Source organism: Carlito syrichta, unplaced genomic scaffold, assembly GCF_000164805.1.
Source record: "Carlito syrichta isolate Samal-C Ts95f unplaced genomic scaffold, Tarsius_syrichta-2.0.1 Scaffold313175, whole genome shotgun sequence".
Classification (NCBI taxonomy): Eukaryota; Metazoa; Chordata; class Mammalia; order Primates; family Tarsiidae; genus Carlito; species Carlito syrichta.
The window spans coordinates 39,766-55,439 of NW_007257271.1; the positions used below are offsets into that span (position 1 = coordinate 39,766).

Here is a 15,674-nt window from a genome sequence, read left to right on the forward strand (position 1 = left end):
TAGTCTTTTGATGCATAAAAGTTTTAAATTTTGGTGGTCCAGTTTATGTTTTAAGTTTAGCTCATAGATTCTTTTATCCTTGTTGAGCTATTTTGTGTTGGGTGTGAGGTAAAGTCCAACTTCATTCTTCTGTGTGTGGCTGTCCAATTGTCCCAGTACCTTTGGTTGGAAAGTCTTTTCTTTCCTCACTGAATGGGCTTAGCACTCTTCTCAAAAATCAGCTGATCATTCATGTGCGGATTTATTTCTGGACTCAGTTCTGTTCCATTGGTCTATATGTCTATATGCCAGTACTATATCATTTTGATAGCTTTGTAGTAGGTTTTGAAATTGGAAAATGTGAGTTCTCCAACTTTGTTTTTCTTTTTCAAGATTGTTTTGGCTATTCTGGGTCCTGTGTGGTTCCATCTGAATTTTGGGAATAGCTTGTCAATTTCTACACAGCCAGCTAGGATCCTGATAGGGACTGCGTTTAATCTGTAGGTCATTTTGGGTACTATTGCCATCTTCCTTTCTCAGTTATTGCTAGTGTAAATACCACTGGTTTTTGTATATTGATTTGCAAAACTCATTTATTGGCTCTACTGATTTTTTCTAAGATTCTTCAGTTTTCTTTTTTTTTTTTGAGTCGGAGTCTCACTCTGTCGCCCAGACTGGAGGGCAGTGGCCGCTCCCGGGCCACCGCAGCCTCACCTGCTGGGCTCCGGCAATCCTTCCGCCCTCAGCCTTCCAAATAGCTGGAGCTACAGGCATGCACTACCATGCCCGGCTCATTTTGTTTTATTGTCGAGACGAGGTCTTGCCAAGTTGCCGGGGTGGGTTTTGAGCCCATGGGCTCAGGCAATCCACTCGTCTTGGCCTCTCAAAGTGCTGGGATCATAGGCTGAGCCATGGAACCCGGCCCGATTATACTTTTTAAAAACTGTGTTCTTTATGACTTTACAAAGATCTGAGAAATGCTAACTTCAGGTGGTTTGGAGGTGCAGAGCTGTGCAGGTTGACTTCCCTGCCTCAGGCCTCTTCTCCTCCTTTCCCCTACCTCTGCCTTTGGTGGCTCACCAGGAGGGTTTCTCCTGCCCTGTAAAATTCTCTGCAACTCCCCAGATAGGGCCAGAGCCACAGAGGACTCCAGACAGGAACTAGCCACCCTTTCTTGGGCCGTGTTGGCTGCTGTGCGCTAGTATTAGGAGGGTGCTAGAAAACCCCTGAAACTACTTTGTGACTCTGGTAAAACTTGGTTAAAGGTGTTTGCCGTGCTGCCCAGGGTGTCTGTTGTAGCTGGGTTTTCATCTTCCTTCAGAGTCAGTGCTGGGGGCTGGGGGAATGTTTTTCTTCCAGGATGAACTCATTTTCACTTTAAATAAATAAAACCAGCAAGTAAGCTTGGTCAAATGTAAGCATTTAATTCTGTAAATAGAACTTACTCATCTAATTATCTGTGCCTTTTAATTTGATTTTAGTTTTAAAATATAATGCTTCTATTTGTTTAAGTGTTCATATTAAAAGTTATGTGCTCAGGAGAAGCGTCTGGTGGTGTGAAGCATCTGGTGGTGTGAAGCATCTGGTGGTGTGAAGCATCTGGTGGTGTGAAGCATCTGGTGGTGTGAAGCATCTGGTGGTGTGAAGCATCTGGTGGTGTGAAGCATCTGGTGGTGTGAAGCATCTGGTGGAGTGCTACAGGGGTTCTTGCAGGGGAAGGAATGGTGTATGCAAGGCTCTGGACAAGGTGATACTTGGGATGCAGATTAGGGACTGATGAAGCTGGACCACTTCGGAAAGGGCCTTTTTCTTGTGGGACCACTGGTCCCACAGCAGGAGGGCAAGTGGTAGGGAGGAAAAGGAGCCAGTGGACCTACCTGGAGGGACCCCAGGGGAGCTGAGCCTCGTGAGATGGGCTTGGCTTGTGTTGGGGTCCGGCGGTCTGGACTTGGGACTTTTCTCCTAAAGAACAGGGAGGAAGGGATCTTGCTGTGGCTTCTGGGGTCTCACAACAATCTCAAGGGAACAAGCGCCATAGCTTGCAGATGACATTTTATGGTCAAGCTGTATTGCTCCATGGAAGCCAGATGTAGCCACGTAGCCATGGCTGCTCCAATTTCAAGCTTGCCATTTCACATTTAACTTGTCTATGGAGCCTACAAATTTGGACTGGAGCTGAGTGGATGACTCTAACCCCACTTTGGGCTGTTCTTGGACACCCCACCCCGCAGTTCTTGATGTTTCCTACTGCTTGTGTAACCTAGGAATGGATCCTATTCAGCCAGCCGCTCAGACCATCTTATGTGTGTCAGTGTCTTTTTTTTTTTTTTTTTTTGAGTTGGAGTCTCACTGTCACCTAGACTGGAGTGCAATGGCATGCTCCTGGCCACTGCAGCCTCGACCTGCTGTACTCTGGCGATCCTTCCATCTCAGCCTTCCAAGTAGCCAGAACTACAGGCACACGCTACCTTGCCCAGCTAAATTTTGACTTATTGTAGAGATGAGGTCTCGTCAGTTTACCTGGGCTGATCTTGAACCTGCAGGCTCCAGAAATCCACTAGCCTTGGCCTCCCAAAGTGTTGGGATTACAGACTGAACTACCAAGCCTGGCCTATTTATTTATTTTTTGAGTCAGCTTCTCACTCTGTCGCTCAGACTGGAGTGCAGTGGCACGCTTGTGCCCACCACAGCTTCGACTTGCAGGGCAATTTTTATCTATTAGAATTTTTAAAAAATTGAATGGAAACTGGTATGGAAATGATTTATGGACCAGGCTCAGTGGCTTAAACCTGTAATCCCAGCACTTTGGGAGACTGAGTTGAGAGGATTGCCCGAGCTCGCTGGTTCAAGACCAGCCCAGGCAACTTGGTGAGACCTCATCTCTACAATAAATCTAAAACTAGACGGGCGTTGGTAGCATGTGCCTGTAATTTCAGCTGCTTGGCAGACTGAGGCAGAAGGATCGCCTGAGCCCAGCAGATCAAGGCTGCGGTGGCTGTGAGCGTGCCACTGCACTCTAGTCTGAGCAACAGAGTAAGACTCCAACTAAAAAAAAAAAAAGTGCATATTTATTGTATGCCACATGAAGTTTTGCAATATGTATGCATCGTAGAATGGGCATATTGAACCAATTCCTGTATTAACATATGCACTGCCTCACTTCTGATTTTTGTGGTGAGAACACTGAGGAATGTACTCTCTTAGTGATTGTCTAGAGTACAACATGTTGTTAATTATAGTCACTTTGTTGTACGCCAGTTCTGGTTTTGTTACCAAAAAGCTTGTGTGTGCAAACTTTTGCAGTTTCCAGAGCATTTTTTTTTAACCTTTTAGAATTGAGAAAGAGGATTATGGGTTTGCATGGTGCCTCTGGGATTCTTAAGTGATTTTAAAAATTCTTAACACCCCACTTCCCTTATATTGCCTAAGACCCTTTCTACCACCCACCCACCAGCTATCACCCCATGAAGCAGCGTTATTCTATGCCCCCGTACCTCCTTGGGCTTGTGATCATTTCTTTAGCAGTCACTACTGAGGATACACAACACAAAAGACTTTCTTCCTTGGGCTACTCATCTTTTCTGGGCCATTTCCATTTTGACCCGACCCTGACACCGCCCCCGCCGCCATCTTCTAGCTAAGCAAATGATGTTATGACTTCTTATATCAAGTGATGTAACCGATATATGACCAAATCAAAAATGTGAGCTTGTATAAAGAATAAGGTTTACTCTGGCATTGCTTGTGGTTTTTTGAAAAATCAAGAAAGTTTCACAATGTTATTAATAAGCACACACTGATTGAGCAAATTGTGTACATTCATATGGCATCATACCAAAGGCAGCTCTGGAGTGACCCAAAACATGAGTACAGTTAGTGGGAAAACTATTATTATTATTATTATTATTATTATTATTATTATTATTTGAGTTAGAGTCTTCACTCTGTTGCCCAGGCTGGAGGGCAGTGGCACACTCACGGCTACCACAGTCTCCACCTGCTGGGCTCAGGCAGTCTTTCCGCCTCAGCTTTCCGAGTAGCTGGAACCACAGGCGTGTGCCACCACACCCAGCTAAGTTTTTGATTTATCGTAGAGATGAGGTCTTTCCAAGTTGCTGAGGTTGGTCTCAGGTTCCCTGGGCTCAGGCAGTCCTCTCGCCTCTGCCTCCCAAAGTGCTGGGATTACAGATGTGAGCCACCACGCCTGGCTCCTTCCTCCCTCCCTCTTTTAAAGAGTTGAGGTTTTGCTCTGTCACTCAGGCTGGAGTGCAGTGGTGGGATCACAGCTCACCACAGCCTCAAACCTCTGGGGTCAAGCAATCCTCCTGCCTCAGTAGTTCCTGAGTAGCTGGCACTGACTACAGACATGACCGCCACTATACTTCACTAGTTGAAATGTGAGTTTTTTTGTTTGTTTTTGGTCTTTTAAAAATTCAAGTATGCATAGAATACAGCATATTTGGGGGTTGCTACGTAAGGTAGAAACAATTGGGTGAGACAATAGGGGAGATTTTATTTTATTTATTAATTATTATTATTTTTTGAGTTGGAGTCTCATTGTCGCCCAGACTGGAGTGCAGTGGCACGCCCCTGGCCACCGCAGCCTCAACCTGCTGGGCTCCAGCGATCCTTCCGCCTCAGCCTTCTAAGTAGCCAGAACTACAGGCGCGCTACCACACCTGGCTAATTTTTGATTACAGGTTTCTCACCAAGTTGCCTGGGTGGGTCTCGAACCTGCAGGCTCAGGCAATCCACTCGCCTCAGTCTCCCAGAGTGCTGGGATTACTGGCTGAGCCACCGAGCCCTGGAGATTTTAAAAAGCTATTTGCACTTGTATGTTTCTGCATTTGTCTGAGCAAATGCATGTATTATTACCTTGCTAAAGAAAATTGTTTTGGAAGCAACCTTCTCATCATCCCCCTCCTTTTGCCCCCCATCATTTGTCAGCAGCTGGGCTCTGTTGTCTTGGACTGGGGGTGATTGTGCATGAACCTAGTTTCCTATGCTTCTTTTTTTTTTTGAGTTGGAGTCTCACTCCCTCTCCCAGACTGGAGGGCAGTGGCCGCTCCCGGCCACCGCAGCCTCGACCTGCTGGGCTCCGGCGATCCTTCCGCCTCAGCCTTCCAAGTAGCCGGAACTACAGGCGGGCGCTACCCCGCCCGGCTTTTTTTTTTTTTTTTTTGGATTTATTGTAGAGAGGAGATCTCGCCAATTTGCCCAAGCGGGTCTCGAACCCACAGGCTCAGGCAACCCACTCACCTCGGCCTCCCAAAGTGCTGGGATTACAGGCGAGCCACTGAGCTCAGCCTCGTGGAGGCATTTTGACAAACAACAAGTGGCAATGACAATGGGGTCTTCCCCTTCCATCCTTGTAGTTTATATTCTTAACTGATAGGGATAGTTGCATTTTAAACCCAAAGCCCATTCTTACAGATGTGTGGGGCTCTAACAGGAGTTCCCTAGTGTGTGTTCATTGCTGAACCACAGATGGTATGAAAACTAGATTCCAGGAGCATGAGAAAACACACACACACACACACACACACCACACACACACACACACACACACCCCTCCCCCGTCTCTGTCTCTCTCTCACCTTGTTCATTAACAAAGCACTTTATTTAAACTCCGGCTAAAGCAAACATGCCTATTTTGTATTTTTATTTATTTATTTTTCCTTTTTAACTCCCCATCCCCCATTCCTTTCCTGCCGGGCTCACATTCCTTGGTCTTTGTCTCCGCCTGGTATTTTAGAAATTTTGGGAGAGGAAGGCCGTGGGTGGGACGTTCTGGAAACTGGGGGCAGGGAAGAGGGTGGCCACTTGCGGGGTCAGAGGTCAGACCCGCTCCATTTAGCCAGGGCAGCCGGATTGTCGCCAGGCCCGAGGGGGCGTGTCCATGCATCTGCCCGGGAAGCCCCAAACAGGCCCTGGAATTCCTGCCGCCAAACGACCTCTTCTTCCCAGTCCCTTCCCCCTTCTCGGGAGCTGCAGCTCATGGCTGCTCCCACATTTCTGACCTAGAAACCTCTACTCAGCTCCAGTCGATCCTGTTAAAGTCACCTGTCAGCTGTTTCAGGGAGAGTCGTACCCATGCACATCCTTACCTGTTGGTCGTGTTTCAGCAGCTCCAAAATGTGGTTTTTCAGTCTTAGAAATTGTGCGTGGATGAGATGTGGCATCTCTTTCATGAAGTATGAAATCGTCCCAAAGTTTCACTCCAACTTTTCGGTAGAAGGTTTAAAAATGGTCCTCATTTTACAGTTTTTGGACAACGCATTCTTTAAAAAGTTCATACTTGACTAATTATAAAAGCACATGAGGCTATTTTATTCACTCACCCACCACCCCCACCCCCACCCCCACCCCCACTCCTGTCACACTGAAGGCAGCCTGGAACTGCAAAACCCCTGGCTCTTCTGAAACCATAGTGTGTTCTGGGCACTTAGAACTGCATCTATCCCATGTGAAATGACGCCAGGCGGGGGTTGCAGCCAGGGGCCCCTTTGGTCCGCGTATCTGAGCTCTCTCAGCTGGGCATGGGAAGGCTCTGGCGTGTATGTGATGGGGCGGGGCGGGGGGTAGGGGGTGCTCTGGGCATCCTGCACTTCTCTGCCACCACCTGTTCTGACCAGGATTTCTTTTGTGGCTGTTGCATCTGTGGAATCCTTTACAATCTGTCCATCATCATCTTCCAGGTTATGTACTGTAAGGTTAACAAACTTAAAACTGAGAAAAATCACCTTGGTTCCATGCAGTTGCATAATTGGAGCCTGGAGCCCAACTCCCTGGCGCAGCCCAGAGCACTTGGAAGCCCTTTGGTTTCTGTTGTCAAGTCTCTGTAGATAGGGTTCCCTCGTTTTCTGGGGCGGAAGGGGTCTCCCAAAACCCAGACAGGTCACAGGAGGTAACTGGGCATATGGTCCCCCGGCGGGTAGTGCCAGGCTCAGGTTAACAGCCTAAGGCCCTTTTCCACTCCGTGGCCGTGGAGATGAGGGCAGTCTAGGTTGTTCTGTGTGCAAGACCCCACAGACTGAGGAGGCAAGGGCATCCAGTCAGACCACACAGCTGCCCTGGGAAGAGAGGCGGGGGAGAGGTGTGTTTTCAGGTTGCCTAGCTGTTCAGTGTAGAGGCTTGGAGGCCACAGAGGGTTTAGAGGCTTGTTGACATTAGCATAGAAGTGATCCCTTTATTCCTAGGACAGTTGGAGAGAGCCCTTGGAAGGAATGTGGTTCAAAGTGGTCGAATTGCTTTAGCACCGTGTCATAAAAGGAGATTGTCAGGCATTTTTTTCTGGATTTATCCAGCTCAACATGTCTTAGTATTTAGACTTGAGACTTTTAGATGTAGTAGATTATTAAGATTAGATCCTTCTCTGAAGGGCGGACCTGCTTCCAAAGCAAGTGGCCGTAAAGAAGGCAAATTACTGCCCCCTGATTTGAGGCTGTTGGCGTGATGAAAATTGATAGGAAAGGTGCAAACCTTGCCACACAGTCCTAGTGTAAAATAGGATACAGAAAACCCACTGCAGCAGAACCGTTTCTTTACAAAAGTCAGGACACGATATTCTAACTCTTCCCTTTTGCCTATTTCTGAATCCATAAGTTCTCAGGATCAGTCTACCCGGTACTAAGAATGCACACCTTCCTGTTAACTCAGTTAATTAACCCCGAGAATAGCAGCCTCTTCACTGGCGTGAACCACACAGGGAGGAGCATTTTCTAGAGGACACACTTAGTGTTAAAGTTTTGTGGTTGGTTAATAGAAGTCGCAGAGAAGGAGAGGAGCAGTATTTTCCCTCTGTGTGCCTGCCCCAGGCCCCTCCGTGTGGAGCTCTCAGCCTGCTGGGACTTTCTGGCTCTCAGGGCCACCTCTGGGCTCCCCTCCCTAGCTCCCACAACGCTCCGTGTCCCCTTCTCAGCCACGGTGAGCTCCTGTTCTGCTCCATGCAGAATCGCCCAGAGTCTGGCATCCCGGGTCTCCATGATGCCCAGCAACGTGCTTTGTACTGGGGACAAGATAGCCAGCACCTTGCAGGTGTTGGGACCATCCCTTGGAAAGGACTCAGGTTGGCTCCCCTGCTGTGTCCATGCTAACGGTGTGGCCTTGAGCACCTCCCAGCCAGCCTCCTGTCTTGTCCCAGAAATGGAGCGCCGCCGCTGCCCATTTTCTCCCCGCTTCCCTGCCTGTTGCGTCTTAGCTAGCTTGCCCTCACATCCAGGTGTACCAGAGGCCAGGGGAAGTCTGCACTTGAAGGTAATCCAGCAAACATTTATGGAGAGTAGTGCTAAGTGTCCTGCTCCACAGGGAGATACACAGTAATGAGACTGGTCCAGTTTCTGTGCCAAGGAGCATTCTCTCTTGAGAGCTCCTTATTTATCAGCAGGTGAGGGTGTGCCAGCCTTTCTCTGTCTCGCTCCCAGTGTGCCGGGCCCCAGGGAAGTGTATAACATCACATAAAGCAGTTCTGTCAGCGCTGGCTGTCTCCCAGCTCAACTCCTTGGAATAACTTGGCAGGAAGAAGAAAGGCAAGAAGCTGGCTGACCTTACTGCTAGCTTTTTGCCTCCGTTCCAGCAGCTTAAGCCCGTGGCTTGCTTGAGCGCCCGGGAGAACCGTGCCTTGTACTTGGTACTGATCTCCTTGATGGGGAGGGTGGCAACCAGCTGTAGTGGGAGGGCGATTTTTTTTTTTTTTTAAACCGGCTCTTAACCTTGCTTCGCACAGCCAGGCTGGAGGGGCAACAAGGACTCTCCAGTATATCCTTTCATTCAAGCTACCGATCTCAGACTAAGGGGACACACAGTCTTACAACTTTCCTGAGTAATTGACCTAAGACACTGAGAGATCTCTCATGCCAGGAGGGTGGTTTTGTTCTGTCTCCGCCTTTGAAGTAACTCAGTTGGGGTTCTGAGTGTGAGACTGGAGCCAGCAGTTTCTTTCCTCCTTGATTTGGGCAGAGGCAGGAGAGAAAGACAAGTGGGTATTTTTAGTTGTGTTTGCAGGCACCGTGCTGCTGCCTCTCCCTGGCGGGGTGTGCCTGCTTGTTGGGAAGGTGGGGCGTGGGGTCCAGGGCCCCGTGACGGCTGTCTTCCCGCTCGTCCAGCCTCTCTCACTCATATCTGTCCCCACTCTGCTCCCCAGGTGCTGCACCTGTATTGCGACACTTGCTCTGTGCCCATCTGTCGCGAGTGCACAATGGGCCGGCACGGGGGCCACAGCTTCATCTACCTCCAGGAGGCGCTGCAGGACTCCCGGGCGCTCACCATCCAGCTGCTGGCAGACGCCCAGCAGGGCCGACAGGCAATCCAGGTGAACCTCCGCTGCCGGTCCCCAATGTCCCCAGGAGACCTTTCCCCCTTCCTGTCAGATGGCTCATGTAGACAATTTTGGGCAGACGCCAGAGTGTGGGGAGTATGGAGTGGTGGCCCAAATGAGCTCATGTGACATCCCTGCCACAAGGAGCCCTGGAGGGGTTCTAGCAGTCTTGTGAGGGTGGCAGGGATGTGTGGCCAGTTACCTAACCTGGGCTCCATCATATCATAAGTGGACGTGACATTTTCCGCTCAGGACTGTGGAAAGACTCGGTGCTTAATGCTTTCTAGATGGAGATCTTCACTATGTGGATTTATGTATTCATGAGGGAGGCGCCTCAAAAAAATAGAGTTGTCTTTGGGAGGGCAGGCCCTTTGTAGTACAGGCTTTTCCCTGTTAGGTGGGTGTTCTAGGAACTCGTTAGCATCAATGTACCAGCCAGCTCTGTAAGAGGCTGCATGCGAAAGATACGTCCCAAGTTGTGGCACACAGGTGACACTGGTTTTTCCACCGTGACAACGCACATGCCCATACTGCACTGAGCGTTCACCAGATTTTGGCCAAAAGCAGCATGACCCCAGTGTTCCACCCTCCTTGATTTACCCGCTCTCACCTCAAGCAACTTTCTTTTGTTTTCCTGGATGGAAAAAATCCTCAAAGGGAAATGTTTCACCCATATGGAAGAGGTGAGACAAAAAATGGCAGATGTACTAAAAGATATCAAAATCGACGAGTTCAAAAACTGTCTTGAGCAGTAGTGGGAAAAGCATCTCCATAGGCATATTGCATCAAACGGAGAGTACTTTGAAGGTCACTGAAGTACTGTGTAACTTGGAGAGTTATCACAAGTGGCCTTTCTAGATAGGTAATTGTGTGCCAGAGTTGCTACTAAGTCTAGTCTGATCCAGGTGATGCGGTTTTAGGAAATCAGAAAAATTAGGGCCTGTGATGTGGGGTGGGTTTGAGGGAAGAGTTGTTTATCCTCCAACAGAAATAGCATAAGAAATTGTTGATGTTTACATTCTAGAGTATGTGGATATATGAAGTGTTAGGAGGTTAATGTCTTTTGAAAATGCTAAAGAATTGAGATCATGTACCTTAAAGAAGAGAGAGGGTTTGATTTAATAAGTTTATCGGCAGCTATTACTTTCCTATGCATATTGAAAGAATCTTTTCTGATGACTCAGGTTTTATGACGTTCAAGTTCTAACATTGGAAGTTTGTGGGTGTGTATTTCCGGAATGACTAATCCTGTCATATTCTTACGCCAGCGTTGCTCATTTTCTTTAAAATGCCTTGAGAATATCTCTGGGCTGCTGTTCAAGTTCACGTTTGTCATTACTTTCACCAGTTCATCATTCTGTTGTGTTTGAGCGTTTCTGTGTCCCTGTGGCGGAAGTGGTTTGTGTCTTGCATTTTAACCTTGACAGTTGGGACCTCGCATATGCCTTGCCCTTCTTTCTGGTGTCTACTGGACACGGGTGCTCACCTTTCACTGAGTTATCACCTGGGGAACTTAAAGAATTGCTGGTGTCTGGGCCCGGTCCCCAAGGTTGTGGTATGACCTTACTAATCCCTTACTGCCCCTGGGGAACGTTTGAGGCTTTATTGAAAGAATTGGTGGTGCTCTTTCTGGGGGATCAGCCATTCTGGAGAGAAACATGAGTTGTCATGGTTTGCTGGAGGCTTATGGAGGTTTTTGTTCTTGTTTTTTTTGAGTCGGAGTCTCACTCAGTCGCCCAGACTGGAGTGCAGTGGCCGCTCCCAGCCACCGCAGCCTCCACTTGCTGGGCTCCGGCGATCCTTCCGCCTCAGCCTTCCAAGTAGCTGGAACTACAGGTGCGCACTATCACGCACGGCTAATTTTTTGATTTATTGTAGAGATGAGATCTCGCCAAGTTGCCTGGGCGGGTCTTGAACCACGGGCTCAGGCAGTCCACTCACCTCAGCCTCCCAAAGCAAAGGATTACAGGCCGAGCCACCGAGCCCAGCTTGAAGTTATTTCTTATATAGAACTATTTATATTCTCATATTCTTTATATCCTAATGATATATCACACTATGTTCACTACCCTGGTGTGCAGTGGCTACTTTTGCCAGTGTCTTCCAGATGCACTTTTCAATCATATGACTTTTGGATCACATGCTCCCTGAGACAAGGACTCCGACCTGCACACAACTAAGTTGTCCCTCCTGAGACACTCAAAACCATGCTCCCCCTTAGCACAGCAGAGGCGCAGATAAATATTCTCCATCTATGTCAGAGTCACAGAGGTCTTATCACCTTATTCTTACCAGCAACCCATGTGCAAAACACTTTTGTGTACAATGAAAACTGGGTCACACCAATCTTCGGACCTTTGGGCAGAACTTGTTTGGGTGGTTTAAGCAGGGAACAAACTGGCTTTTTAGCAAATGGATTTTGAGCAAAGCTGGTTTGTCCTCAACTTTTACCTTGGCTTTTCACTGCCCAAAGGCGCACACTGGCACCCCAAGGTACGCTCAGAGGGAAAGAGGGGCTGTGTTTTCTGCTGATAGCCAACATTTTACTTTTCTTGAAAGCCTCTGGGTTCCCAGAGGTCTAGTTCTTCTAGGAATGTCCAATGCATTGAGGATCTGATAAGAATCTTTGTTGGGAGGCCGAGGTGAGTGAATTGCCTGAGCCCGCGGGTTTGAGACCCGCTAGGCAACTTGGTGAGACCTCATCTCTACAATAAAAATCAAAAAAATTAGCCGGGCATGGTAGCGCGTGCCTGTAGTTCCAGCTACTTGGAAGGCTGAGGCGGAAGGATCGCCGGAGCCCAGCAGATCGAGGCTGCGGTGGCCGCGAGTGTGCCCCTACACTCCAGCCTGTGCGACAGAGTGAGACTCCAACTCAAAAAACCAAAAAAAAACCCAAAAGTCATTTAGTCTGCTTAAGCCAAGATGTAGAACAATTCTGGCCACAGGGCAAGAAAACATCCCAATTTTATTTTATTTACTTATTTATTTTTTTGAGAAAGCAGGATTTATTGAGAGGACAGAGAAGCTCCTACAGTGGGAGGAGACCCGAAGGAGTTGCCCCAGATTCTGATTTGAAAGGGAACATTTAAATGGAGGTCACTGGTATAAGAATCTGCTCTAGGCATGTTCGTTGGTTCTTAGTAATACCAATGTATTAAGTGCTTATTTGTACTGGCCAATTGCCAGATCCAAGAAACAAATAGGTTTCCTGGAAATAGGCCTTATTTTGCTAGTAACTTATAATAGAGTTAAAACATCAAACTAAATAAGGGTGGTGAAGTCAGGAGAAGGAATATATTTAATTATAATAGTAAACACCAAAATAAATGCAAACCAGGTTAAAGTATTGGGGGGAGTGCTCACGCCTATAATCCCAGCATTTTGGGGAGGCCAAGGTGAAAGGATTGCCTGAACCCATGGGTTCAAGACCAGCCTGGGCTACTTGGCGACACCTCATCTCTACAATAAATAAAAAGTTAGCCAGGCATGGAGGTGCGTGCCTGTGGCTCCAGCTACTTAGAAGACTGAGGTGGAAGGATCACCTGAGCCCAGTTGGTTGAGGGTGTGGTGGCTGTGAGTGTTCCACTGCACTCCATCCTGGGCCACGGAGTGAGACTCTGACTCAAAAAAAAAAAAGCTAAAGACGGCTCTATATCAAATATACCTAAAGGTATTCAAGTACTCTAACCTCAGGGGTGGCAGAAACATTTGCATATCAAAAACAACACCTAGTCAAATAGGGCAAATAGTTAACTCTATGGAAAAAAAAAAATAACGGGGAAAACAGGGAGACACTGAAAACATAACTTACAAAGAAAATAGTCACTTAGGATAACATGGAAATATGCTCACTGGAGCAGTAATCCGATTAAAATGGCACCAGAACACTATTTTGGCCAAATAACTGGTTATGTACCTGTGGTTACTCTTTATGTTTTGAGTTGGAGTCTCACTCTTTGGTGCAGCCTCAACCTGACGGGCTCAGGTGATCCTTCCGCCTCAGCCTTCCAAGTAGCTGGAACCATAGGCACCTGTCAATATGCCTGGCTAAGTTTTTGATTTATTGTAGAGATGAGCTCTTGCCAAGTTGCCCAGGCTGGTCTTGAACCCCCGGGCTCAGGCAATCCTCTTGCCTCTGCCTCCCAAAATATTGGGATTAGAGGCGTGAGTCACTACGCCCAGCTAATTTTTTGGTTTATTGTAGAAACAAGGTCTTGCTTTGTTGATCAGGCAAGTCTTGAACCCATGGGTTCGCGCAATCCACTCACCTCGGCCTCCCAAAATGCTGGGGTTACAGACATGAGACACTGTGCCCAGCTAGTACCCGTGATTACTCCTTATTGGAGGGAAAACGGGCTGGAAAATGTCCAACACTTTAAAGGTGAAGGAAACCGATTCTTCCTTTGTGAATCTCCCCGGAGGCAGCAGTATCCTGCGTTTTGGAGTTGTTCATTGTGTCACGTGAATGGGGAACGCAAGAGGGAAGGGTTTTGTAGCCACCTAGATTTATACAGGCGCACCATGGATGGAGATGCTGTGAGTTTCGTTCCAGACCACCTTATTGAAGTGAGTGATATGGATGTGCTTTGGTTTCCTAGTGCATAAAGAGGCTTTGAGTATGTTACAGTGGAGTCTGGTAAGTGTGCATTTGCATCATGTCTAAAGCCACAGTGTATGTATATGCTTTAATTTAAAAACTTGATTGCTAAAAATGCTAATGGGTCATCTGAACCTGCATTGACTCATAACCCTTTGACTGGTGGAGGGTCTTGGCCTCTGAGGATGACTGCTGATGTCAGGGTGGCAGCTGCTTGAGGTTGACATGACTGGCAGTTTCTTAGGATAGGGCTGGGCGTGGTGGCTCACGCCTGTAATCCCAGCACTTTGGGAGACTGAGGTGAGAGCATTGCCTGAGCCCAGGGTTTCAAGACTAACCTGAGCAACTTGGTGAGATCTCATCTCTACAGTAAATGAAAAAATTATCTGGGCATGGTGGCACAGGCCTGGTCCAGCTAGTTGGAAGTCTGAGGTGGTAGGATCACCTGAGCCCAGCCGGGAGCGTGCCACTGCACTCCAGTCTGGGTGACAGTGAGACTCCAACTCAAAAAAATAAAAAAAGACAACAGCGCAGTTTGATGCATTAGTTGACTCTTTTATGAAAGATTTAGCTGTTGTCACGTGATGCGTTTGAGAGAGTTTTATCTATAGTAGACCTTTCAAAATTAGAAGCAATCTTCTCAAACCCTGCTGCTGATTTACCAACTAAATGTATGTACTATTCTGAGCCTGGGGGTTTGAGACCAGCCTGGGCAACATGGTGAGACTTCATCTCTACAATAAGTCAAAGAATTAGCCATGTGTGGTGACACAGGCCTGTAGTTCCGGCTACATGAAAGCCTGAGGTAGAAGGATCGCCAGAGCCCAGCAGGTTGACGCTGGGGTGGCTGTGAGCGTGCCATGGCACTCCAAACTAGGCAGTGGTGTGAAACTCTGACTCAAAAAAAAGTTGAATAAGTTTATGTACTATTTTAAGTTCCTTTTATTCACCATGACAGATAAAATAATGCTGAAAAGTCTGAAACATTGCAAAATTTACCAAAATCTGACACAGAATCTTGAAGTTAGCATATGCTATTGGAAAAATAATACTGATACGTTTGGCTGACACAGGATTGCCCCAAACTTTCAGTTTGTTTCAAAACAATAAAACAAGGCATGGCCATGGTCTGTAGTCATACTTGTTTGTTTTTTTCCTCTGTCACTCTGGCTGGAGTGCAGTGATCTGATCATAGCTCACCATAGCCTCAAAATCCTGGACTCAGGTGATCCTCCTGCCTCAGCCTCCTGAGTAATTGGGACAACAGGCACTTGCCACCGTACCTGGTTAACTTTTTTATAGCAATGAGGTCTGACCATATTGCCCAAGCTGGTCTCTTACTGCCTTGGCCTCCCAAAGTCTTAGGATTACAGCATGCCACCCCCACCCCGCCCTGTGATCTTAATTTTTTTTTTTTTTTTTGGAGTTGGGAGTCTCACTCTGTCACCCAGGCTGGAGTGCAGTGGCATGCTCCCGGCCGCCGCAGCCTTGACCTGCTGGACTCCAGCGTTCCTCCCGCCTCAGCCTTCCAAGTAGCCCGAACTACAGGCGTGCGCTACCACACCTGGCTAATTTTTGATTTATTGTAGAGACGAGGTCTCAAAAGTATCCTGGGCGGGTCTTGAACCCCGGGGGCTCAGGCAGTCCACTCGCCTCAGCCTCCCCAAGTGCTGGGATTAGAGGCTGAGCCACAGAACCCGGCCTGATCTTACTTTTAAAAAGTGTCAGCCGGGCTCGGTGGCTCAGCCTGTAATCCCACACCTTTGGGAGGCTGAGGTGAGT

The 15,674-nt window shown here is 47.8% G+C and overlaps 1 protein-coding gene across 1 annotated transcript in view; it reads left to right on the top strand.

Moving 5' to 3' along the window:
• The window catches only part of TRIM71 (tripartite motif containing 71), a 41,135-nt gene that overhangs the window by 7,984 nt on the left and 17,477 nt on the right, over positions 1–15,674 (top strand). The window contains exons 4-6 of the mRNA XM_021718625.1: positions 7,871–8,016; positions 8,555–8,608; positions 9,122–9,289. Of these exons, the coding sequence (XP_021574300.1) occupies positions 7,871–8,016; positions 8,555–8,608; positions 9,122–9,289 (368 nt within the window). The remainder of the gene's footprint in view (positions 1–7,870; positions 8,017–8,554; positions 8,609–9,121; positions 9,290–15,674) is intronic.